This window comes from Chelonoidis abingdonii, chromosome 2 (assembly GCF_003597395.2).
Source record: "Chelonoidis abingdonii isolate Lonesome George chromosome 2, CheloAbing_2.0, whole genome shotgun sequence".
Taxonomy (NCBI): Eukaryota; Metazoa; Chordata; order Testudines; family Testudinidae; genus Chelonoidis; species Chelonoidis abingdonii.
The window spans coordinates 1338440-1365076 of NC_133770.1; the positions used below are offsets into that span (position 1 = coordinate 1338440).

The window sequence follows — 26637 nt, forward strand, 5'->3', positions numbered from 1 at the left end:
AGAGCGATTGAATTTTTCGGGGGGTGGCGAGAATCGGGCTGCTCCACCTGGTGGGGGTGGGGAGATCGGGGGGCATTGCTCCCTCAGGGGGGGAAGATCGGGGGGTATTGCTCCCTGCCAGGATGGGAGATGGGGGTATCGCTCCCTCTGGGGTGTGGGAGATCGGGGGTATTGTCCCATGGGGTGGGAAGATTTGGGGGGTATCGTTCCCTCTGGGGGTGGGGAGATCGGGAGAGGTAGTATTGCCCCTCGGGAGTGAGGTGATCGGGGGGGGGTTTTCGCTCCCTATGGGGGTGCGGAGATTGGGGACGTTATCTGCTCTCTTGGGTGGGAATTCGGGAGGTTTGATTCCCTCATGTGGGTGGGGGAGATGGGGAAAAAAAGGTATATGCTCCTTGAGGGCTGTAGGAAGATCAGGGGTATTGCTCCTGTGACGTTTATTGATATAAACTGGACCATATAGAACATGGGTTGCACCAGTCCAACTAGTGCACCAGATTATCATATCTCTTCTCTTTTCTCCTCACGCCCCCGAGGGAGTGATGCCCCCCTGATCTCCCCACCCCCGGAGGGAGCGATGGCTGGAACCGGCTATTCAGGTCACCGGGCCTCTCTCTCCTCAGCCCTTTGTCCCCCACTGGCCAGAACCGGCTGCTCCTGAGCTGGTGGGTCCCCCATCTCAGGGCATTGTCTGGGGTCCTGGCTGCTTTTTGTGGTCACACCTGGTCCCCTGCAGTAGCAACCCCCCCTCCCACCCCATCCTTACACACGGAGCACACAGGGAAACTGAGGCACACAAAGCCCTAAGAATGCCCCCCCCCACCCCCTCTCCTCGACAGGGCGCAGCAAGTCCTTCAAGCTGAAGCTGCCAGCGCTGCTGGCGCTCACGGCTAGCAAGCAGTCGCTGCCCCAGGGGGGCCCAGATGGCATCATCGTGGACTTCTCCAAGCCCAGCAGCGAGTCAGGGGCTCCAGACGATGTCACTTCCTCCCTGGATAACAGCTGCCTGGGCTCCCAGCTGGAGGAGCGCCAGGCCCTGGTGGAGCTGGAGGCGGGGAGGGGTCCGCCTGGCGAAGCAGGCCTGGAGCCCCCCGTCACCCACTCGTCGCCCCGTGCCGACAGGGACCGGCTCCATCTGGACGCCTCCTTCTCCAACTGCAGCCTGTCGCGCAGCCGCTCCCGGGAGAGCTGCCACAGCGTGCGGCGCGCCTCCTCCGTCGATGACATCGAGGCCATGAAGGGCGAGAGCGACAGGCGGGGGCACAACCGCCACGGCAGTACAGGTACGGCACGCGCTGGGCAGGCAGGGCACCGCCATACAGCACTGGTACAGCACGCACACCTGCACACACACACGGACACACAGGTGCACACACATACGCACACACATGCATGCGCACACACATGGACACACAGACAGGTGCACACACATGGACACACACGCACACACATGCATGTGCACACACATGGACACACGCACACACATGCATGTGCACGCACATGTATACACATATACACACTGCAGACACACACATGGACACACAGACAGGTGCACACACATACAAACCTGCAGACACACGCACACACAGACGTGCACACACAGAAACACGGACGTGCACACAGACACACACCTGCACGCACACACACAGACAGGTGCACACACATGTACACACACACACAGACACGTGCACACACACACATGGACTCACACACATCTGCACACACACACAGAATCATGGGCACACAGACAGGTGCAGACATACACACCTGCACACACACACAGACATGCACACATGAACACACAGACAGGTGAACACACACACGGACACACAGACAGGTGCACACACACAGACACACACATACACGGACACACAGACAGGTGCACACACACACGGACGGACACACTCCTGCACACACACACACAGACAGGTGCACATGGACACACAGAGAGGTCCACACACACACACATGGACACACAGACAAGTGCACACTCACGGATACACACACGGACACAGAGACAGGTGCACACACACACTCAGACGGACACACACGGACACACACACACACGGACACACACACAGGTGCACACACACTTTTCCCTGACATAGTGCCCAGTGTGTGACCCTGCTGACCCCCAGTTGCCCCAAGCTGCCAGCGGAGCTGTGGGCCCAGCAGTTCCCTGTCCAGCCCCGCCCCCGTTAGTGCCTTGGGGAGGGGCCCAGGCTATTGACTGGCTGGGGACGGGTGGACTCCCATGGGAGGGGCCTCGCCAGGACCCTGGCCCCCAGGGAGCAGCGCTACGGCCCCCAGGCCCGCACGGGGAAAGCTTTACAGCTTTCTCCTCCCCATCCAGAGCCCAGCCCAGCCCCCACAGCCTGCCTCTCGCTCCTCAGCTGCACCCCCAGCCCTGGGGCGCCGGCACGGATCTCCCACTGAGTCCCAGGGAAGCTGGCATGGGGTCTGTCCCGCCCACTCCCAGATCCGGGGCGCCGGCACAGATCTCCCACTGAGCCCCAGGGGAGCTGCCATGGGGTCAATCCCACCTACACCCAGCCCCGGGGCGCCGGCACAGATCTCCCACTGAGCCCAGGGGAGCTGGCACAGGTCTGTCCCACCCACCCCCCAGCCCTGGGGCGCCGGCACGGATCTCCCACTGAGCCCCAGGGGAGCTGGCATGGGGTCTGTCCCGCCCACCCCCAGCGCTGGGACACCTGCACAGATCTCCCACCGAGTCCCAGGGGAGCTGGCACAGGTCTGTCCCGCCCACCCCCAGATCCAGGGCGCCAGCACAGATCTCCCACTGAGCCCCAGGGGAGCTGCCATGGGGTCTATCCCACCTACACCCAGCCCCGGGGCGCCAGCACTGATATGTCCTGCCCACACCCAGCCCCGGGGCGCTGGCACGGATCTGTCCTGCCCACCCCGAGATCCGGGGCGCCGGCACAGATCTCCCACTGAGCCCCAGGGGAGCTGCCATGGGATCAATCCCACCTACACCCAGCCCCGGGGCACCGGCACGGATCTCCCAGTGAGCTCCAGGGGAGCTGGCAGGGGATCTGTCCCGCCCACACCCAGCCCTGGGGTTCTGGCACGGATCTCCCAGTGAGCCCCAGGGGAGCTGGCACATGGTTTATGCTGCCCACACCCAGCCCCAGGGTACCGGCACAGGTCTGTCCCGCCCACCCCCAGCTCCGGGGCGCCAGCACGGATCTGTCCCACCCACGCCCAGCTCCGGAACACAGGCATGGGGCTAGTCCTGCCCACACCCAGCCCCAGGATGATGGCATGGATCTGGCACACCCACACCCAGTCCCAGGGCACCGGCACGGATGTGTACCCCGCACACCCAGCCTGGAGGCACCAGCACAGATCTGTCCCATCCACCCCTAGCCCTGGGTCTGTCCACCCCCTACACCCAGCCCTAGGGCACCAGCACAGATCTGTCCTGGCCTCACACAGCCCCACTATGGTGCACCAGACACAGGGGAGTTCGCATAGTGCCCATTCTGCCCACATCCATGTGCAAGGGAGTTGGCATGGGGTGAGTCCTGCCCACACCCAGCCCCAGAGGAGCTGATACGGGGCCAGTCCTGCCCACACCCAGCCCCAGAGGAGCTGATACGGGGTCAGTCCTGCCCACACCCAGCCCCAGGGCAGCTGGCACAGGGTGAGTCCCACCCACACCGAGCCCCAGGGCAACTGGCATGTGCTCAGTCCTGCCCACACTCAGCCCCAGGGGAGATGGCACAGGGTCAGTCCCGCCCACACCGAGCCCCATGGGAGCTGGCCCGGGGTCTGTCCCACCCAGACCAAGCTCCAGGAGAGCTGGCGTAGGGTCTGTCCCGCCCACACCCAGCCCTGGGGGCACTGGCACAGGGTCAGTCCTGCCCACACTGAGCCCTGGGGGCATTGGCACAGGATTAGTCCTGCCCACACTGAGCCCCATGGGAGCTGGCGCAGGGTCTGTCCCGCCCAGACCAAGCTCCAGGGGAGCTGGCGCAGGGTCTGTCCCGCCCACACTGAGCCCCAGGGGAGCTGGCGTGGGGTCTGTCCCGGCCACACCGAGCCCCAGGGGAGCAGCCGCAGGGTCTGTCCCGCCCACAGCGAGCCCCAGGGGAGCTGACGCAGGGTCTGTCCCGCCCACACCGAGCCCCAGGGGAGCTGAACGCTGACGCAGGGTCTGTCCCGCCCACACCGAGCCTGGAGCTTGTCTGTGCCCATGTCTCCTTGTCTCTAGGGCAGTTCCCAGAGCCGCTGCCTCCTGCCGGGGGCAGGGCCCTGTGTGCCCACCTGCCCCCGACCCTCGCGCCCTCTTCTCCTCAGGGGCCATGAACAACCTGCGCAGCAGCCTGCTGAACTCCACCTCGGACTCGGACCTGATGCGCTACCGCGCCATCAGCAGGATCCCGCAGATCACACTCAACTTCGTGGACTTCAAGGCGGAGGCCTTCCTGACGTCGCCGGCCAGCGAGCGGGAGATCATCGCGCCCACCAAGCTGAAGGATCGGACGCACAACGTCACCGAGAAGGTCACCCAGGTGAGGCCCGCTGGGGGCGCTTCCTGCGGGGAATGGGGAGCGGCTTGTGGTCTTGCCTGGCAGCGAGCTGAGGCCTGCCGGGGGCGGCTGCGATGGCAGAGTTCTGGGGCACCCGGCTGGAGAGGCTGACGCTCGCTGAGCAGGGGCTCGCCAGGGGTGCTAGGGAGCAGGGTGGGGGGCAACAGGGGGTGCTGGCTGCAGGGAGCGGCATGGAGGCTCGCTGGGGTGTGCTGGGCTGCGGGGAGTGGCGCGGGGGCTCAGCAGGGGTGCTGGGCTGCAGGGATGGCATGGGGACTTGGCAGGGGTGCTGGGCTGTGGGGAGCAGGGCGGGGGCTTGGCAGGGGTGCTGGGCTGCGGGGAGCAAGGCGGGAGACAGCGGGGGCGCAGGAAGCGGGGCAGGGGCTTGCTGGGGGGCTGCAGGGAGCAGGGCGGGGGCTCAGAGGGTGCTGGGGCGCAGAGATCGGGGCGGGGGCTCGGCAGGAGTGCTGGGCTGCGGGGAGCAGGGCGGAAGACAGCAGGGGTGCAGGAAGCGGGGCAGGGGCTTGCTGGGGGGCTGCAGGGAGCAGGGCGGGGGCTCGGCCGGGGGCGCTGGGCTGCGGGGAGCAGGGTGGGGGCTCAGCAGAGGGTGCTGGGCTGCAGGGAGCAGGCGGGGTCTCGCCGGGGGGCACTGGGCTGCGGGGAGCAGGGTGGGGGCTCAGCAGAGGGTGCTGGGCTGCAGGGAGCAGGGCGGGAGCTTGCGGGGGCGCTGGGCTGCGGGGAGCAGGGTGGGGGCTCAGCAGAGGGTGCTGGGCTGCAGGGAGTGGGGCGAGGGGCGCTATGTTGCGGGGAGCAGGCTAGGGGGCGCTTGCGGGGGCGCTGGGCTGCGGGGAGCAGGGTGGGGGCTCAGCAGAGGGTGCTGGGCTGCAGGGAGCAGGCGGGGTCTCGCCGGGGGGCACTGGGCTGCGGGGAGCAGGGTGGGGGCTCAGCAGAGGGTGCTGGGCTGCAGGCTCGGCAGGGGGGGGCTCCTCATTGGCAGTCAGTGCTGGGCCCCGTGCAGTTCCCTGTGGGCGCTGGGCAGACAGGGGCTCTGTGTGCGTCTTGTCTTCGGGGGTGGGGTGGGGGGCAAAATGTTGGCCTGATTTTTAAAGTTTAAATCTTGAAAAAATAAGCAATGTTGATGGTTCCTGCCCCTGTGACCCCGGGCTGCCCGTGACTCCCCCCTGCCTGGCCCCCCTGTGATGTGCCCTCCCCCCTGCCCGGGCTCCCCGTTACTTGCCCTCCTCTTCTGCCGGGAACAGCCCCTCCCAGGTCCTGGGCCTGTGCCGAGGGCTGTGCCAGGCCAGGCGGCTCCCGTCCCTGCCCTCTGCCCACCAGAGCCAGCTGCTGACGCCTTCGCAGCCCCCCTCCCCAGCTCCCGCAGGAAAAGCTGCATCCTTACTGCACCTCTTTGGGCTGCGCCCACAGGAGCTGCAGCCACCCTGGGCCCCAGCACTGCAGTGGGGCTGGGCAGGAGAGGAGCTGAGGGGAAGGTCAGTGGAGGTGGAGCCAGATGCCCCCTGGCACTGGGCACAGGATGCTGCCAGGCAGGTCACTGGGCCTGGCACAGGCCCGGTGCTGCAGGCAGACCCTGTGGAGCGAGGCAGCGTGGGGCCATCGGGGAGAAGCTGTGACTGCACCTGTCACCCACGGGGCTGGTCACGGTTCTCAAGAAGGGAGTGAGGGCAGCGCAGCATGGGGAGCCCCCCGGGAGGGGCATGGAAGGGCCAGCATGCCCCAACATGTGTGTGCACATGCTGAGTGACACAGCAACACAGACACATGCTCCCACACGCCTGGCCATCCTCCCAGGAACGCGTGTGCATGCTGCCAGCACACGCAGCCACACGTGTCTGCACATGCGCCCACATGGGGACCCCCTCCGAGCTAGCCCTGCTCCTGGGCACAGCCAGGGCCAGCTGCCTCTGGGGAAGGTGGGGAGCACCCAAGCACTGGGGCGCAGCGGCAGGGGGGACCCCAGCGTTCCAGCAGCACCCTTGGGCAGTGAGCTCCACAGGACTGGGCTGGGCAGGCCCCCCCCAACCCCCTCAACCCCTCCCCCTCTCCACATGGGTTCTTCCCCTCCAGCTGCTAAGGAGCGAAGCAGCCCCAGGCCCTTGGCAGTGAAATTAATTCCTGCGCCGCTGCTGGCGGCCCCATAATCCCCTCCCCCACCAGCTGGCGCTCAGCAAGGAAGAGGGTGCTGAGCAGGGCAGGGATATGGGTGCTGGGCAGAACTCAGGGAGCCAGGTGCCGGGCAGGGCAGTGGGAGCCGGGTGCCAGGCAGGGCAGTGGGAGCCGGCTGCTGGGCAGAGAGCCGGGTGCCAAGCAGGGAGCTGGGTGCTGGGAGCTGGGTGCCGGGCAGGGCAGAGGGAGCTGGGTGCCAGGCAGGGTGCAGGGAGCTGGGGCAGGGCAGGGGGAGCCAGGTGCTGGGCAGGGTGCAGGGAGCTGGGACAGGGCAGGGGGAGCCGGGTGCCAGGCAGGGCAGAGGGAGCCAGGTGCCGGGCAGGGTGCAGGGAGCCATGTGCCGGGCAGGGCAGAGGGGGCTGGGTGCTGGGCAGGGAGCCGGGTGCCAAGCAGGGAGCTGGATGCTGGGAGCTGGGTGCCGGGCAGGGCAGAGGGAGCTGGGTGCCAGGCAGGGTGCAGGGAGCCGGGGCAGGGCAGGAGGAGCTGGGTGCTGGGCAGGGTGCAGGGAGCTGGGAGCAGGGCAGGAGGAACTGGGTGCCGGGCAGAAAGCCACATGCCGAGCAGAGAGCTGGGTGCCGGGAGCCGGGTGCTGGGCAGGGGGAGCTGAGTGCTGAGCTGAGGCAGGGCAGGGGGAGCTGGGTGCCGGGTGCCAGGCAGGGTGCAGGGTGCTGGGCAGGGCAGGGGGAGCCGGGTGCTGAGCATGCCGAAGCCCGTGCGGAGCAGACGGTGCCGTGTGCAGGGCGGGGACGTTGCTGAGAGGATGCTGCGAGCGGCTTTTTGGCAGTGCTAATTCCCGGCACGGGGAACAGGCCAGGCGGGCGGGGGGCTACCAGACAGAGCCGTGAATCGGCTGCAGTGACAGCAGCCATACAAGCCAGGCCTCCGTCCACCCCTCTATGCCTGCCACATTCACTCAGGGTCACCACAGTCAGGCTAGCGCCAGGCCTGGCACACGGGATGCCCACTCTGCTACGGGGTGGGGGGGATAGCAGTGTGTGGGCTGCGATCCCCTCAGGCCTACAGCTGGGCTCCTCCATGAGTGTCCAGCCACGGCCCCTCTGGTGGGCCAGAGCACAGAGTGACCCAGGAGAGCTGCGTGGCACCTGCCTGGCTCCCGGCGTGCCATGGGGGGGTCCACCAGCCCACTGACAGGTGGGAAGGGGCTGAGGCACATGGGTGGGAGCTGGGGGATCCAGAGCATTCGCCACCCCCTGGGGTGGGGCAGGGGGGCTGGTCACATGGAGCTCCCCCCCTAAGGCTGAGATCTGCCCCCTGGGGTGAGGCGAGGGGGCTGGTCACACGAGATAAAGAAAAAAAATAACCAAACATAATGTACCAAGAGCAGATATCACAAATCGAGCTGGGTTGCCGGGAGACCCCGGGTTGCTGTGGCATAGAGTTCCCGCATTAACAGCCCTACAGTATCTTACTGAGAGTATGTATCACACCTACAACGAGTAAGCACTAGATGCCAGCACAGAGTGAAGAAGGGATGCTTGGGTGCCGGTGTGTCTAAATTATTCTAAGGACAGGTAAGATGATGCAGCAGAAGAATAACTCACTAGCATGGGAACTCCAGTGTAAATACGTGGGTGACGCCCGACCAGAGAGAGAGGCTGAGACCTCCAAAGAACATCTTCACACAAAATACTAGACAAGAGAAAGCACCAATAGCGGCAGATCTGAAATCACCAAGAAATCAAGACGGTAGACCGTGTGCAGGTATAGGGGACCGCAGTTGCTAGACGAAAAAGCCGGATGCGGGCGAGACACAGAAGGCTGTCAGGCAGTGTCTACATGATAATACTCTGATTCTACCCGTCTAAACAAGGGGCAAACCCTTAAGGACCAGCAGCGGGCTTAGTGACAATTAAGGGGTTCCCAATATACCAAGACCACAGAGCCGTAGAAATCGTGCTGCAGTGACAGCAGTCCATACAGCCAAAGCCTACACAAGTCCAATCCTCATCTCTATGACCTTGCCACTATTTCACTTTTTCAGTGGTCACCACAGTCAGGCCTAGCGCCAGGTAAGTTAGCCTGGCACACCTCTTCGGGCAGTGTCCTACTACTTCTGGTCTAAAACGGTGGTGGGGGGGTTAATTTTAGCAGTGGTGGGCTGCGATCCCTTTCAGGCCTACAGCTGTGGCTCCTCCATGAGTGTCGCGATCCACGGCCTCCTCTGGTGGGCCAGAGCACAAGTGACCTCAGGAGGCTGCCGTGGCACCTGCCTGGCTCCCGCGTGCCATGGGGGGTCCACATTTCAGCCCACTGATCAGGTTGGTATAGGGCTGTATGGTACTATAAAAAGGCGTGGTGATGTTCCCTTGGGGGACCCTCCACCAAAGTTTAGCATTTTTCTTTGTCTCTTCACCCCTTCTCTTCGAATCTTCCTTCTCCAAACCAACAACAACGTATAAAAAAAAAAAACAGCATCTTTAATCTATCTATTAATTACATCAACTAAACGACCTAAAACACTTATCTTTTATCACATCATGTCACAATATTCCCCTAGAGGTAAGGTTGCGTGTGGCAAGGGCAGCTGCGCGTGTGTCGATTGCGTTATACGATCGTATCGAACAGCATTCTGAAGATCTCACTATCCTGATCAAACAAGGCTAGAGACTCAAGTCCCCTCGCGCGTCGTGACTAAGCGCATGTGTGAGAGGCATATCTGTACTACACCTAAAAATACCACTAACCGGAAGGGCTGCCCTGCCGCAGGGCTGAGAATCCTGCCTCGTGGACGCCTGGGGTGAGGGGTGGGGGGCCTGGGTCACACAGAGCTCACCCTCATGCTTGAAATCTGGCGCCTCGTGGCATCATTTGCCAAGGGCATTTCTGCCACGATTGGCTCTCTATTTGGGGCCGAGCACCTGGACTGTGAGGGGGGAGAGTGCCCACACACATGCGGGGTGCCTGGGGGGAACCCCCTCCGAACGAGGTCATGGGCCCATGCGGGGCGGGTGTGGTCATGTGGGGAGCAACCTGAAGGCCTTGCAGCGTATGGTGAGTGCTGCCGTGGGGCTAAATCAGGGTCAGTGATGGGAAAATGGGCAGCCGCCTGGCTTGGGGCTCTCTGTGAGCCATTAGGAATAGCGCGGACTGTGAATCGAGTGGTTCTGGTGGGATACCAAACAAACCGAGGGTGCCAAATCAGGACGCAATTGGCTCAAGCACAGGGCAGTCACACGCCCAAAGGCTGGGGGTTTTATTCCACCTCTAAGGCGCAAACAAACCAGGACAAACAGACAAAATGACTTCGTGTCACAAAGATCGTACGTAGATAGTCAATAGATTTGTACGAACCACCGCTAAAAGACGAGTCTACAAGTCAACTAACTCTGTAAATTCAGACAAGCAATTTCCTTAAGAACACTCCAGTCTCTCCAATATTACCCGAAACCCCAGGATACCCACCAATGAGGTCTACGACAGACGTCCTGGGGATGAATGGTTATGAAACCAACACCAAGAGGAGTGCCAGTAAAAGAAAAAAAGGTTCTCCTAAGATCACCAAAAGGAACCCAAAAGCGCGCAAAGCAAGACACCCACAGGTCATAGACACTCAGACCTTCCACCAACAAATTCATGCTGTTGCCCAATCCTTTAGGAATCGTATAAAATCTAAAGGAAGTGTTAAGTATCATAAAGGGAAAAAGATAGAGTATTGTAGAAGCTAGAATTGGAGTTAAATGGACACTAAAGATTTAACATACTCAGTAGAATACGGCAAAAGTTCTTACTAAGCAGGCTTGTAGCGAGGTGATGGAATGCTAGACTGCAAGGCTTCAAAGAATCAGAATATCGATCTGGATACACTAGCCCGCTGGGATGGGTTCATTTCAGAAATCCTTTGTAATCAGAGCTTCAGTTTGTAGCAAAGAAACCTGCAGGAAGAGGTAAAGCAAGAAGGAATTGAGAGACAAGATGGGAGGATTGAAGCGTCATCAAGGCCTATAATTAGCTCGGCTTCCAGGTAGTAGAGAACACTCGTATTGTTCACCTGAACTGTGGAAAGTTACAAGGGACTAACAATGGAGTTCTGGCAGTCACATGGGCCAGTCCCTGCACACCTCTATGTCTGAGTCACGGAATAAGGCGTATGCTGCCCTCCTCTCAATAAGGGGGTCATGGTGGTTAGTGAACGCTGACGGTCTCTTTATGCCATCAAGCAGAAGGATACTAGGGCAGAGCTAACATCCCACATTGTCTAGGGGTTGTCACCGCAGAACTGCATGCAACCAATTTGAAAATACAGACAGATATACTAAGCCAATACTTTAACTATCAAACTACAAATATACAGACACAACAGAGCAGGCAAACAGACAGCACAATCATAACCAGTAACCCGTAACCTGGTCTTAGACACCTTGTATGACCCCCTTTACATAGGATTTGGTGCCACTACACGACCTTGGTTGCAACCAATGTTCTATATGGTCCCAGTTTATATCAATAACGTCACTGAGGCATGTTCCCCGGCTGGGCTCTCCCGGCTGCCCCGCACTCGCTGCCAGCTGCCAGGGACACCACAAGCTGCCTGCTCCTGGCGCTGGCGCAGGGTGAGTCAGCGGCATCAGCAATGGCCAGAGCGGGGGCGGGGGCTCCCGGGTATCCCAGAGCGCCCACCCCCTCCCCATGCGGGATAGAACAGTGGGGGCTGGGAGGCAGACAGTCCGGGTCCCATCCCCAGCTCAGGTGGTGTGAAGTAGGGTGTGGTGGTTGGAGCAGGGGTGGGGCCTGGGAGTCAGGACGCCTGGGTCCCATCCCCGGGGCAGGGTGGGCGTAGGGTTAATAATGGCACAGGAGGAGGTGACTGGGAATCTGGACTCCTGGGTCCTCTTGTCAGCTCATCCCTTGCCTCACTGGGTGACCTGGTTGAGGCCCATCCCTTCTCTGTGCCTCAGTTTCCCATGAGCGGGAGGAGGCTGGGATGCTGTGACAGGCCTGGCGGGGAGGGGCAGCGAGCAGCCTGTGAGTCTGGGGAAGAGAGAGGAGGGGAGAGTGCAAGCCCCCGTGCAGAGGGGGAGGGCAGGGGGCAGGGCAGGCCCCTCCCCGTGGGTGGGCACAGGGCGGGCAGGCCCACGCTGCTCTGCCATCTGTCAGTGTGAGCAGAGAACCCAGCCGTGCTGCCTGGAGCTCCGGGGCTGCCCGGGATAGGAGCCGGCATGTAGCTGGGTGCTGGCAGCAGGATGGGGCATGGAGGGGACCGCGGGTGTGAGCGCACGAGGGGGGCGGCCCACATCTGAGGGCCCCAGCGCCTGCCATGTCCCAGGGCAGGAAGGACAGCGGCTCGCAGCCTGAGGGTGACCGCAGGAATGCCCGGGTGCTCCGCGCCGTCCGCAGCTCCAGTCTGGTGGCACAGGAGGTAGGCGAGGCAGGCAGGGGTGGGGCACGGGGATGGGGCAGGCAGGAGCTGGGGCACAGGGCGGAGGCAGGGGTAGGGGGATGGGGCAGGCAGCAGCTGGGGCATGGGGCAGCGGTGGGCAGGGACACGAGGCAGGGGCACAGGTCAGGCGCACGGGGCCAGGGCAGGCAGCAGCTGGGGCAGGGGGCCAGGGCAGGCAGCGGTGGGCAGGGAGGGGGCGTAGGGAAGGGCTGGGGGCTCGGTCCAGCAGCCCTGGCCTTGGGGACCAGCAGGGTGGGCCCCATAAGGCCCCAGGAATGGTGCTGCCATGGGGACGGGGGTTCTCTGGGGGGACAAACACATCCTCCCCTCCCCCACACCCTGCCCCAGATGGCTTGATCTAGATTTCCAGCAGGCTGGATTGAGTGGCAGGGCCTCAGCAAACAGCAGACAGGAGCGTTTTCTGCCCCACAGCACCCCGACTGCCCCCCCACTGCCCCCCAAGCCCTGCACCCCTCCCCCGGCAGAACCTGGCACCCCCTGACATCCCCTCCCCACTAACCCCCATAGGGTGAGGTTGCCAGGGAGCAGGGTTTCGGCATCCTCCTGGTGCTGGGTGTGGCGTGTGTCAAGGGAATGGCTTTGCCCTGCCTTGGGGGGTTGCTGGGTTCACATTTCAAAATCTATGTCCCAGCAGGTGTGTGGCTGGTGGTGATGGGTATTGGTGTAACATGGGTGCTGGGTGTCCCTGTGCCTGATGGGTCTCTGTGGCTGCTGGCTGACCCTGCGGGTGGTGGGTGTCACGGGGGTTTGTGTGTGTCAGGGCCCTGCACCCCCAATTCTGGCGATTCACCGGGACTCTCAGCCAGCCAGGAAAACAGAAGGTTTATTAGATGACAGGATCACAGTGCCAAACAGCTTGTAGGTGCAGCCAGGACCCTCAATCAAGTCCCCTGGGGGTAGGGGGCTTATCCCTCAGCCTTGGGGTTCCCTCCGTTTCCCCAACCAGCTCAAAACTGAACCCCCTCCAGCAGTCTCCTCCAGCCACTGCCCCCAACTCCTCCCCCAGCCTTTGTCCAGTTTCCCTGGGCAGAAGGTGTCACCTGGCCCACCCCCACTCCTGGACTCAGATTACAGGCTCAGGGATCCTCACCCTGGTGTCCCCTCACCAATGCAGACAGTCTCCATAAAACTCCCACACAACATCCCCAGGTCAATCCAACCCACTCCCTACTCTGTCACAGCTGGGTTTCCCTGCAGCCAGCTAGGATACCCTGAATTCCGCCCCACAGCCCCAAACCCAAACTGTCCTGCCTTTTCTCCCGCCGGCCGAATCCATTGCCCCCTTCTCCTCTGCCCAGGTGCTTCCCCCTCCCACCTGCCGGGCTCAGGTTACAGGCTGAGCACCTGTCCCTCACCTACAGACATCCCCTGCTTTCCCGTTCCCCACACAGACAGTCCCTACTCCATCACACCATGGGTGCTCGGTGTCACTGCGGGTGTTGGGTATCTGTTCATCCATGGATGCTGGGTGTCATTGTGGGTGTTGGGTATCTGTTTATCCATGGGTGCTGGGTGTCACTGTGGGTGTCAGGTTTCTGTGTGCTTGCAGGCGCTGGGTGTCACTGCAGGTGTTAGGTATCTGTGTGCCCATGGGTGCTCGGTGTCACTGCGGGTGTTGGGTATCTGTTCATCCATGGGTGCTGGGTGTCACTGCTGGTGTTGGGTATCCTTGTGCCCGTTGGTGCTGGGTGTCAGTGCGGGTGTTGGGTATCCTTGTGCCCGTGGGTGCTGGGTGTCACTGCGGGTATTGGGTATCTGTGTGCCCGTGGGTGCTGGGTGTCACTGCGGGTGTTGAGTATCCTTGTGCCCGTGGGTGCTGGGTGTCATTGCAGATGTTGAGTATTGGTGTGCCCATGGGTGCTGGGTGTCACTGCCGGTGTTAAATATCGGTGTGCCCATGGGTGCTTGGTGTCACTGCGGGTGTTGGGTATCTGTGTGCCCGTGGGTGCTGGGTGTCACTGCGGGTGTTGAGTATCCTTGTGCCCATGGGTGCTGGATGTCAGTGCGGGTGTTGGGTACCTGTGTGCCCGTGGGTGCTGGGTCTCACTGCGTGTGTTGAGGATCTGTGTGCCCGTGGGTGCTGGGTGTCACTGCGGGTTTTGGGTATCTGTGTGCCTGTGGGTGCTGGGTGTCACTGCGGGTGTTGGGTATATTTGTGTCTCTGGGTTTTAAATGGGGGGGGATATCTGTGTGGCTGCAGGTGCTGGCTGTCACCATGGCTATTTGGTATCTGTTTGCCCACAGTTGCTGGGTATCACTGCGGGTCTTGGGTGTATGTGTGTCCATGGCAGCTGCGTATGTGCGTCGCTGTGGGTGTCGGTTATGTGGGTCTGTGATGAAGTGGGAATGTTCTTAATGTTTCCTCTGAATTCTGTGTGGGTGCCTCAGTTTCCCTTATGCAGTTCTTAAGTATCTAGGTGGTGGGATAGAGGGCAGGAGTGATGATGTCTGCATAGAGAATGGCCGACACCCTGTCTCCTGGCAAGTGATGGCCTGGGCCCCTCCTCTGCAAAGGGAAGAGATCCACCAAGGGATCTTCCCCCTTCTCCTCCCAACCGTCTCTTTCCAGGTCCAGGGTCCCCTCCCTCTCTTCCCATACAGCAGCTCAAAAGGGAAGAATGCTGGGGGTTCCTGGGGCACTTCCCTGTACGCAGGTGGGGCAGGTACTTGTCCCAGTCCTGTGGATGCCGATTCATAAAAGTCCTCAGCATTATCCTCAGGGTCCCATAAAATCTCTCCACCAGCCCGTTGGACTGAGGGTGGTATGCAGAGACCCAGGTGGGCCAGACCCCACACTTCTCCCACAAGCCCCAGAGCAGGGCTGACGTCTGGCCTGTAAGGACCTCACTAGGGACCCCCACTCTGCTGAAGATGGTCAGCAGCGCATCTGCCACGGTGTCTGCCTCGGTGGAGGACAGAGCCACCGCCTCGGGGTAGCGGGTGGTGAAATCCATCACCACCAGGATGTATTTCTTCCCCGACCGGGTCGTCTTGCTGAGGGGCCCCACTATGTCTATAGCCACCTGCTGGAAGAGTTCCTCTGTGATGGACAAGGGTCTCACCGGGGCTTCACCCTTATACCAGGCCTTCTCCACCCTCTGGCAGGGGTCGCAGGACCTGCAGTACTGCTGGAGTGTGTCACAGAGTTGTCGGGTATGTGGGTCGCGTGGGCGTCGGATACGCAGGTCACTGTGTGCGCTGGGTATGTGGGTCGTGTGGGTCTCGGGTATCTGGGTCGCGTGGGCATCGGGTATGCGGGTCGTGTGGGCATCGGGTATGTGGGTCGTGTGGGCGTTGGGTATGCGGGTCACATGGGCTTCGGGTACACGGGCGCTGTGTGCGTGGGGTATGTGGGTCGCTGTGGGCGCTGGGTATGCGGATTGCATGGGCGTCGGATATGCAGGTCGCATGATGGCTGGGTATCTGGGTTGCATGGGCGTCGAGTATGTGGATCACTCTGTGCGTGGGGTGTGGGGGTCGCATGGGCATTGGGTATGTGGGTCATGTGGGCATCGGGTATGCGGGCCGCTGTGTGCATGGGGTATGTGGGTCACATGGGTGTCAGGTACGTGGGAAGCATGGGCATTGGGTATGCGGGTTGCATGGGCGCTGGGTATGCAGGTCACGTGGGCGCTGGGTATGTGGGTAACGTGTTGTCGGGTAACTGTGTTGCGTGGGTGTCGGGTATGCAGGTCGCTGTGTGCACTGGGTATGTGGGTAATGTGGGTGTCTGGTATGTGGGTTGCGTGGATGTTGGGTATGTGGGATGCCGCGGGCGTTGGATATGTGGGTAACGTGGGTGTCGAGTATCTGGGTTTTGTGGGTGTCGGGTATGTGGGACGCCGCGGGCGTTGGGTATGTGGGTCGCGTGGGTATCGGGTATCTGGGTTGCGTGGATGTTGGACTCCGTGGGCATTGGATATGTGGGTAACATGGGTGTCAGGTAACTGGTTTGCGTGGGTGTTGGGTATGCAAGTCGCTGTGTGCGCTGGGCATGTGGGTCGCGTGAGCGCTGGGTATGTGGGACGCCGCGGGCATTGGGTATGTGGGTAACGTGGGTGTCGGGTATCTGGTTTACGTGCGTGTTGGGTATGCAGGTCGCTGTGTGTGCTGGATATGCGGGTAACGTGGGTGTCAGGTGTCTGGGTTCCGTGGGCGTTGGGTATGCAGATCGCTGTGTGCATGGGGTATGCGGGTCGCTGTGTGCGTGGGGAATGCGGGTCACGTGGGCGTCGGGTATGTGGGACGCGTGGGCGTGGGGTATGCAGGTTGCATGGGAGCTGGGTATGCATGTCATGTGGGTGCTGGGTATGTGGAACGCCGCAGGCGTTGGATATGTAGGTAACGTGGGTGTTGGGTATCTGGGTTGCGTGGGTGTCGGGTATGCAGGTCGCTGTGTGCGCTGCGCATGCGGGTCGCGTGGGTGTCGGGTATCTGGGTTGCGTGGGTATTGGGTATGTGGGACGCCGTGAGCGTTGTGTATGTGGGTAATGTGGGTGTCGAGTATGTGGGTTGCATGGTCGTTGGGTATGTGGGTAACGTGGGTGTCGGGTATCTGGTCACTGTGTGCACTGGGTATGTGGGTAACGTCGATGTCAGGTATCTTGGTTACATGGGTGTTGGGTATGCAGGTCGCTGTATGCGCTGGGTATGTGGGTAACGTGGGTGTCTGGTATGTGGGTTGCGTGGGTGTTGGGTACGTGGGACGCTGCGGGTGTTGGGTATGATGTGGGTGTCGGGTATCTAGGTGCATAGTTGTTGGGTATGTGGGGCTCCGTGGGCATTGGATATGTGGGTAACGTGGGTGTTGGGTAACTGGGTTGCATGGGTGTTGGGTATGCAAGTCGCTGTGTGCGCTGGGCATGCGGGTCGCGTGAGCACTGGGTATGTGGGACATCGCGGGCATTGGGTATGTGAGTAACGTGGGTGTCGGATATCTGGTTTATGTGCGTGTTGGGTATGCAGGTCGCTGTGTGCGCTGGGTATGCGGGTAACGTGGGTGTCGGGTGTCTGGGTTGCGTGGGTGTTGGGTATCTGGGTTGCGTGGATGTTGGATTTGCAGGTCGCTGTGTGCGCTGGGTATGCGGGTCGCGTGGGTGTCGGGTATCTGGGTTGCGTGGGTGTCGGGTATCTGGGTTGCGTGGGCGTCAGGTATGCGGGTTGCTGTGTGTGCTGGGTATGTTGGTAACGTGGGTGTTGGGTATGCAGGTCGCTGTGTGCGCTGGGTATGTGTGTAATGTGGGTGTCGGGTAACTGGGTTGCGTGGGTGTCAGGTATGCAGGTCGCTGTGTGTGCTGGACATGTGGGTCGCGTGGGTGCTGGGTATGTTGGACGCTGCGGGTTTTGGGTATATGGGTAATGTGGGTGTTGGGTATGTGGGTTGGGTGGGTGTCGGGTATGCAGGTTGCAGTGTGCACTGGGTATGTGGGTAACGTGGGTGTTGGGTATGTGGGTCACATGGTTGTTGGGTATGTGGGTAACGTTGGTGTTGGGTATCTGGGTTGTGTGGGCATCCGGTATGCAGGTCGCGTGGGTGTTGGGTATCTGGGTTGCGTGGGTGTTGGGTATGCAGGTCGCTGTGTGCGCTGGGTAAGTGGGTTGCGTGGGTGTCGGGTATCTTGGTTGCGTGGGCATCGGGTATGCGGGTCGCGTGGGCACTGGGCATGTGGGTCGCATGAGTGTTGGGTATCTGGGTTGCGTGGACATCAGGTATGCAGGTCGCTGTGTGCGCTGGGTATACGGATTGTGTAGGCGCTGGGTGTGCGGGTCGCATGGGTGTCGGGTATCTGGGTTGCGTGGGCGGCGGGTATGCGGATCGCATGGGCGCTGGGTGAGCAGGTCATGTGGGTGTCGGGTATCTGGGTTGCATGGGCGTTGGGTATGCAGGTCGCATGGGTGCTGAGTGTGCGTGTCACGTGGGTGTCAGGTATCTGGGTTGCATGGGCATCGGGTATGCAGGTTGCATGAGTGTTGGGTATCTGGGTCGCGTGGGTGTTGGGTATCTGGGTCACGTATGCGTTGTGTACGCAGGTCACTGTGTGCGCTGGGTGTGCAGGTCACGTGGGCGCTGGGTGTGCGAGTCGTGTGGGTGTCGGGTATCTGGATTGCGTGGGCGTTGGGTATGCAGGTCGCTCTGTGCGCTGGGTGTGCGGGTCGCATGGGCATTGGGTGTGCAGGTTGTGTGGGCGTTGGGTATCTGGGTTGCGTGGGTGCTGGGTATGTCGGACGCCGTGGGTGTTGGTCACGGGAAGTGTTGGGTACAGCAGAAGCTCAGCGTTGCGAGCCCCTGGCGAGAGGAGGTTGTTGCTAACTCTGAACACAACGTTGTGGTTCTTTGCCACGTTTCCAGCTGAGTGGCGACTTCCCACAGCTTTGGAGCTCTACTGCACACACACAAATGCTGCTTTTAACCAGCTGCATGTCAGCTAAACAAGCCCAGAAACAGTTTTGTTCTTCTTCGAGATGTGTTGCTCAGATCCATTCCAGTAGGTGTGCGCGCGCCGCGTGCACGTTCGTCGGAGACTTTTACCCTAGCAACACTCGATGGGCCGGCAGGGCGCCCCCTGGAGTGGCGCCGCCATGGCGGCTGATATATACCCCTGCCGGCCCGATCGCTCCTCAGTTCCTTCTTACCGCCCGGTTGGTCGTTGGAACTGTGGGCTCAGATTTATCTGTTCTCCACCTCCCTAGCATTCACTCGTATCCTCTTGAATTGTATATAGTTGAACTTTAAATAGTAGTTAGTAGTTAGTTTTTCGTTCTTTAGTTGTTTGTAATTAGTTAGTAGGGATCGCGGTTAGCCCGTCCCTACCCCGGCACCGGGCTCATGCCCGGGTCGCCGGGCTTCAAACCGTGCGTGGCCTGCCGTCGCCCGATGCCACAGGCGACCTGCACGATTCTTGTCTGAAGTGTCTGGGCGACTCCCACCTGACAGACAGATGCAAGATTTGTAAGGCATTCAAAGCCCCGCACCAGGAAAGAGAGGGACGTTCGCCTTAAACAGTTGCTCATGGAGGCAGCGCTCACTCCACCGTCCTCGGCACCATCCACGGCACCGGGAACAAGCGCCTCCTCGGCACCGCATCATACGCCCTCAAAGAGACACCTCACCAGTCTCCGGCACCAACTCCTGGTCGGCACCGCTCGCGCTCTCCGAGAGGCAAGAAGCGTAAGCCTCCTGCGGCCTCTATACCAGCCCCGCAGTCAGAGCGCTTGCCCACAACAGACCGCCCGCACCGACTCCTGCCGCGGCATCGAGGTCTGTTGCACCATTGATTCCGGCCTCGGACAGGCCGTCGAGTCCGGTGCCTATTGGCTCCCCGGCGCGTGCCGCGGTTGAACTCATTGTGCCTTCAACCCCGGAGACATTCTCAGCCGCACGAGACCTCATTGCGATGACGGAGCCTGAGCTGCCTGACCCCGGCACCGCCGGTGCGGGTCCCACAATCTCTGGGCAAGCCGGCTCTCGTGAGACCTTCTTCCCGGCACCGTGAGACTTCGTTCCAGGTCGAGGTCACACAGACGGTCCCGGTCTCACCATCGCTCCGGATCCCGCGGCCGCTCGCAGTCCCAGTACCGTTCCCCTTCACGGTACCGGACATACTTTGCGGTACGGGAGGTACCGCTCACGGTCCCGATCGCCGTCGCGGCATTACGGCGCCGTTCTAGATCTCGGCACACGTTCACGGCAGCCGGTCTCGTCACGGAGCCGGCACCGATCGACCTCGGCACCGCGGTCTCGCAGCCCTCGGCACGGCGGTCGACACCGGTCGATCTCCCGGCACCGCACTGGTAGTAGGTGCCGGTCGCATTCACGGCACCGGGCGGGACTCCAAGTATCGTTCCCCGGCACACGTGGACGTGATTCACCTGGCCGTAGAGACGATCATCTCCCACTCTCGGCCCCCGCCGTGGCCAACCCGCCAACCATCCGTTTCCTCCATGGCGGACTCGGCGTCTTATGGGATTCGGACGCTCAAGGCCCTCAGCAGTGGCCCTTTTGGACTCCGTGGGCATACCACCAGAGCCAGGGGCGTCACCAGCCTCCGCCTCGCTCAGTTCCCTCTGACCGAAGGGCACCTGAGTCCACGGTGAGCAAGACCACCTGCGGACACTATGGAACAAGACGCGCCTCACCCTGACCAAGCCGCAGATGCCCCACCGGACCAAGAGTCTCTTCAAGACCCTTTGGTCCCGGGAGTCTCGTCCCTCTTCTTCCCCGGACGAGGCTGTGGCGGGAACATCCACATCAGGTAGCCACCGCCTATCGACCTCAGGGCTCACCAGGACCTTCTACGGCGGTTTGCTTTGAACATAAAACCTACCAGTAGAGGAAGTCCCCTGAGGTGGATGACCGGTGGTCACTATCCTCTCAGCGGAGACCCCAACCTGCGTAGCGCTCCCCTTCATTCCCGTACCATCCAGGCACGAGCCGATACCATCTGGCAGACCCCGGCTCGGTGCCGCCCACGGCAAAAGGGTTGAGCGCAAATACATGGTCCCGTCCACAGGGCTACGAATACCTGTATGTTCACCCTCCGCCTTGCTCGTTGGTGGTCCAATCAGTCAACGAGCGAGAGCGGCATGGGGATCAACAAGCCCTGCACCCAAGTCTAGAGAGGCAAGGCGCATGGACCTCCTGGGTAGGAAGATTTACTCTGCTGGGGCCTCCAGCTCAGAGTCCCGCCAATCAACAGGCCCTACTGAGCCGTTACACTTTTAACACTTGGGAGGCAGTGGGAAAATTTACTGACCTTCTCCCACAGGACTCCTGCCAAGAGTTCTCGGCGCTCCTGCAGGAGGGTAAAAGGTGGCGCGGACCTCCCTTCAGGCCTCTTTTAGATGCAGCAGACTCCGCAGCTAGAACTCTTGCATCAGGGGTCGCTATGAGGCGCATTTCGTGGCTGCAAGCGTATCCGGCTTACCACCGGAGGTCCAGTACACGATACAGGACCTCCCCTTTGACGGCCAGGTCTCTTCTCTCAGAAGACAGACCCTCGCCTCCAAAAGTCTTAAAGACAATCGCGTGATAATGTGCTCGCTGGGGATGCACACGCCGCAGACTCAAAGACGGCCCTTCCGTCCCCAGCCCCCGGATCAGTTCTACCCCCACCTCGACCGAGACAGGACTTCTCCAGGCGCAGAGGCAGGACCTCTCGTAGACGCCAGTCTGGCCTCAAGGGAGGTAACAACTCCGGTCCCGCCAAAACCACCGCGGGACCAGAAACCTAGGAAGGTCCTCAGGAGCACGCGTACCGATTTTCCCAGGATCCCGCTCTCGCCTCGCCGCTTTCTTCCTGCCTGGTCCCAGCTAACATCAGACCGCTGGTCCTCAGCACGTGGAAGGTGGCTTACCGTCTTCAGTTTGTTTCGACCCTGCCTTCCCACCCTCCCTCCTCATCCCTCTTCAGGGACCCTTCTCACGAGCAACTCCTCCTACAGGAAGTTATCAAAGCACTCTCGCATTGGAGCATAGAGGAGGTTCCAGAGGCCATGAGAGAGCAGAGGGTTCTATTCCAGGTACTTCCTGATTCCCAAGGCGAAACGGCGGCCTCGCCACCATCTTTAGACCTGCGAGCTCTGAACAAGCATATCAGGAAGCTCAAGTTCCACATGGTATGCCTGGAAACATCATTCCTTCCCTCGATTCCCGAGATTGGTACGCTGCTCTCGACATGAGGGACGCATATTTTCATATCGCGATCTACCCACCCGCACAGGAGGTTTCTTCGTTTCGTAGTGAACCGTAGCGTCACTACCAGTTTGTGGTTCTGCCCCTTCGCCTCTCCTCGGCCCCCTCGAGTTTTTACCAAGTGTATGCCAGTTAGTTAATCGCGGCCTACCTCCGTCGTCGTCACATTCATGCTTTCCCTACCTCGACGACTGGCTGATTCGAGGGCTTCCGAGGCCCAGGTAACCGGGCATGTACAGTCATCAAAGATCTGTTCTCCCTTGTCTAGGATTGATCATCAATCTCGACAAATCCATCCTGAGCTCCAACGCAGGAAATAGAATTATAGGAGCACTGCTGGACTCGAATCGAGCAACAGCCAGCTTGCCTCCTCAAGGTTTAGAGCGATAGTTTCTCTCGTTCAGGGGCTCCATGCCTTCCCCACTACATCTGCCCCGCACGTTGCTCGCTCTCTCGGTCACATGCTGCGTGCACCTTCGTGACGAAGCACGCGAGGCTACAGCATGCGCCCTCTGCAACTCTGGCTCGCCTCAGTCTTTCGGCCACGCAGGGATGCCCTGGACATGATAGTTTTCAATACCATCACACATATTGGAGCTCCCTCAACTGGTGGCTGGACCCCGCCCAAATGTGCGCCGGTCGGGAGCCGTTCCATCCGCCTCAACCCTCGCTATCCCTGACGACGGATGCTTCCTCTCTGGGTTAGTTGGGCGCGCACCTCGGCCATCTGCAGACCCAAGGTCTTTGGTCCTTGCCAGAAGCTCCAACTCCACATCAATGTCCGCGAGCTAAGGGCGGATCCGCTTGGCATGCCAGGCATTTCGCGAGCAGCTACAGGGCCCGTTGTGTTGCCATTTTCACGGACAACACAACGGCCATATGTATATATAAACAAGCAAGGAGGAACACGATCTTCTCGCCCTTTGCCAAGAGCTCTGAAACTGTGGGATTTTTGTATAGCCCAGTCGAATCGACTTGATAGCCTCTTTTCCTCCCGGGGGGCGTCCAGAATACTCTAGCGGACCGCCCTGAGCCGATCATTCCTGACCACACGAATGGTCCATCCGTCCGGACATTCCCTGTTTTTCTGTTTTCCGAAGTGGGGCTTTCCCCAGATAGACCTATTCGCCTCAAGGAGAACAGGAAGTGTCAGATGTTCTGCTCCCTGCAGGGCGCTCCCCGGGCTCCCTCTCGGACGCCTTTCTCATTCCATGGACGAGAAGGGTCTCCCTGTATGCGTTTCCCCCGTTCCCGTTAGTCCACAGGGTCCTGCTCAAGCTACGCCAGGGACAAGGCCAAGCTGATCCTGATCACTCCGGCATGGCCGAGACAGTATTGGTACACCATGTGCTCGACCTGTCCCTGGCGCCTCCAATATCGCTACCTCTCTACCCAGACCTTATAACACAGGACTTCGGAAGGCTTCGTCACCCAGACCTCCCGTCCCTACCACCTGACGGCGTGGCTCCTGTCTGGTTGAACGAGTCTGAGCGCCAGTGCTCCGCGAGGTTCCACAAGTCCTTTTAGGTAGCAGGAAAACCCTCTACGCGGGCACTTATCTCGCAAAGTGGAAAGCGATTCTCATTACTGGTGTGCACGGAGTTTCCCATGGTCCCCTACTGCCGTTCCAGTCTCTGTAGTCCTGGACTACTACTCTATCTCAAGGGCCAGGCCTAGCCCTCTCTTCCATTAGGGTCCATCTAGCCGCAATCTCCACCTTCCATCCTGGAGAGTCCGGTACTCCACCTTTTCACACCCCATTGTTTCCAGGTTCCTTAAAGGATTGGAGAGACTCTACCCTCGGTTAAGCCTCCTTCCCGTATGTGGGATCTTCAACCGGTACTCTCTAGACTCATGGGGCCCCTTTTGAGCCATGTTAGCATCCTGCTCCTTATCACTATCTGTCATGGAAGGCGTCCTTCCTGGTAGCTTATCACCTCTGCCCAGACGGCCGTATCATGAGCTCGTGCATTGGTCGTAGACCCACCTTTTACACCATCTTTCACAAGATAAGGTGCAGCTCCGACCACACCCAGCCTTTCCTTCCGAAGGTTGTCTCACCATTCCATCTTACCACCAAACGTATATTTTCCTGCCGTCTTCTTCCCTGAGGCCCGCACACATGCCGCTGAGACCAGCAGCTGCACACCTTAGATGTCCGCCGGGCCCTGGCATTCTACATCAGCAGGACTAAAGCCTTCAGACGCTCGCCCCAGTTATCATAGCGGTGGCAGAGCGTATGAAAGTTCTCCTGGTAACTTCACAGCAGATTTCATCATGGGTAACATCGTGTTATCCGACGTGCTACGATTTGGCTCACGTCCCGCTTGGCCGGATCACCGCCAGTCTCTACTCGGGCTCAGGCCTCTTCGGCTGCTTTCCTGGCCCAAGTCCCCATCCAGGACATATGCGGGCGGCTACCTGGTCATCCGTGCACACTTTTACATCGCACTATGCGCTGGTTGAGCAATCTCGAGACGACGACGCCTTCGGTACAGCAGTCTTGCTTCCGCAACGGTCTCACTCCGACCCCACCGCCTAGGTAAGGCTCGGGAATCACTTACTGGAGAATGGATATGAGCAAGCACTCGAAGAAGAAAACAAGGTTACTCACCTTTGTAACTGTTGTTCTTCGAGATGTGTTGCTCATATCCATTCCACACCCGCCCTCCTTCCCCGCTGTCGGAGTAGCCGGCAAGAAGGAGCTGAGGAGCGGTGGGCCGGCAGGGGTATATATCCGGCGCCATGGCGGCACCACTCCAGGGGGTGCCCTGCCGGCCCACCGAGTGTTGCTAGGGTAAAAGTCTCCGACGAACGTGCACGCGGCGCGCACACACCTACTGGAATGGATCTGAGCAACGCATCTCAAAGAACAACAGTTACAAAGGGGAGTAACCTTGTTTTATTTTGTCATTTTAAACTCCCTTTCTCGCGCTTTGCGTTTCACGTGGACTTTTCTTTGTGTCGCTGTCCCGGGGTCCCAGGCTGGGTGCTCCGGAGCCCCTCGCACCATGGGCACCAACTTTCTCCGGCGCCGGTGGGTGTCCGCGCTGTCCCCCAGCCCGTTTCCCGCCACCCTTTCCCCACCTTGGCCCCGCCCCCATTCCAACCCCACCCCAAAGTCCCTGACCTAACTCCGCCCCCACTGAGCTCCTGTTGGTTCCTTTCCCCAATCCCCGCCCCGGCCCCGCCTCTTCCCCCAGCGCGCCACGTTCCCCCTCCTCCTCCTCCCTCCCCGCCCCGTGAATCAGCCGTTTCGTGGCGCAAGCCCTGGGAGGGAGGGGAAGAAGCAGGACGCAGCGGCTCGCTCGTGGCGGAGGTGGAGCTGAGCTGGAACACGGAGCGGGCGGGGGGGAGCTCCTGGGGGATACTGAGCACTCCAGCCCCGGAGCACCCCCAGAGTCGGCAGCTGTGGCTCATGCTGAAGTCAGACAGTGACTCCGCTCAGACCGCACCCTCCCCATGGCCACCCCCTGGGCTTCAGTGCCTCCGGGCTCTGACCTTGGAGTGATCAGCCCGTGAGCACCCCACACCTGAACTGGACCCCTGAGGAGCCTCCCACACTCCCAAAAGGCCCTGCCCCCCAACTCGGCAGCCAGCAGGGACTCCCAGCCGGCATGTGACACAGATGGGTTATTAGTCATCAGGAGCCCAGCGTAGAACAGAGCTTGTTAGCACAGGAAAGCGGCAGTTACAGCCAAGTCTATCCTGGGGGGATCCAGAGCCCTGGGCTCTCCCCCCTGAGTCCCAAACCAGACTGACCCCTTCCAGCTGCCCTGTCTCAGGGCTTTGTGTCCCTCCCACCCCCGCCCTGAAAACAGGTCACCTGGTCTCTGTCACAGAGAAGGGGGCCTGATCATCAGTTGCCAGGATACTGAGTGGCGCCCTGGCAGCCAGTCGGCATCACACCTGCCCTCTACAGGTGTCTGCAATGATCACACACCCTGATCCCCCACCTAAACACTTGAATAACACATAGGGGAAACTGAGGCACACATAGGATTCAGAGAAAGCATCAAGAACATTCCCACTTCCTCACACTTTGCTGCTGCCTGGTTGGGAATTGCTGGTGCCAAGTGAGGTGTGTGGTGGATGGGTCAGTTTGTAACTCTGAGGTTCTACTCACTGTGTCTGGGTCGCAGAGGTTGTTGGTATCTGGATTGCCATGTGTGCTGGGGCATGGAGGGTGTTGGGTATCCAACTTGCTGTGGGCTTTGGGTCACCTCATCTCTGTGGCAGGTGTTGGATGGTGGCAGGGTTGGATTGCTGAGCAGCGGTGGTGCTGGGTGCATGGGTTAGTGTGGCTATTGTGGCTGTCTCAGTGATACCGTGCTAGCCGCCGGCACAGAGACCCACCTGCCAATCCAATTTCATGTCAGTACAGTGCCTTGTTGTGAGCAGGGTGGGCTCAGCAAGGGGAGCCGAGGGGTGAAAGGAACTGGAGCCCGTGGCTGGCTGTCAGGACCACGTCTGTATATGCAGGTCTGGGGACACGAGTGCTGATACGCTGCTAAGCTGCTCTGCGAGGGGCTTGTCCACAACCCCAGAGCTCCCAGCCCGAAACCCAGCTCCCCAGCCAAGGGCACTGGCACTGCTGGGCACCTCGGCAGGTGAACAGTGGCCCGTGGACTGAGAATGGTGTGTATGTGTGCGTGGAGGGTCGCTGTGTGTATCGGGAGGGGGTGTTGTGGTGTCTGTGTGTGTGTGTGCGTGGGGGTCACTGTGTGTATCGGGAGGGGGTGTTGTGGTGTCTGTGTGTGTGTGTGCATGGGGGGTCACTGTGTGTT

At 60.6% G+C, this 26637-nt stretch overlaps 1 protein-coding gene across 1 annotated transcript in view; it reads left to right on the top strand.

Annotated features, from left to right (window-relative positions):
- The window catches only part of LOC116827455 (voltage-gated inwardly rectifying potassium channel KCNH2), a 169749-nt gene that overhangs the window by 77738 nt on the left and 65374 nt on the right, over positions 1-26637 (top strand). Inside the window, 2 exon segments of the mRNA XM_075063415.1 lie at positions 840-1283; positions 4324-4538. Coding sequence (XP_074919516.1) covers positions 840-1283; positions 4324-4538 — 659 coding nt within the window.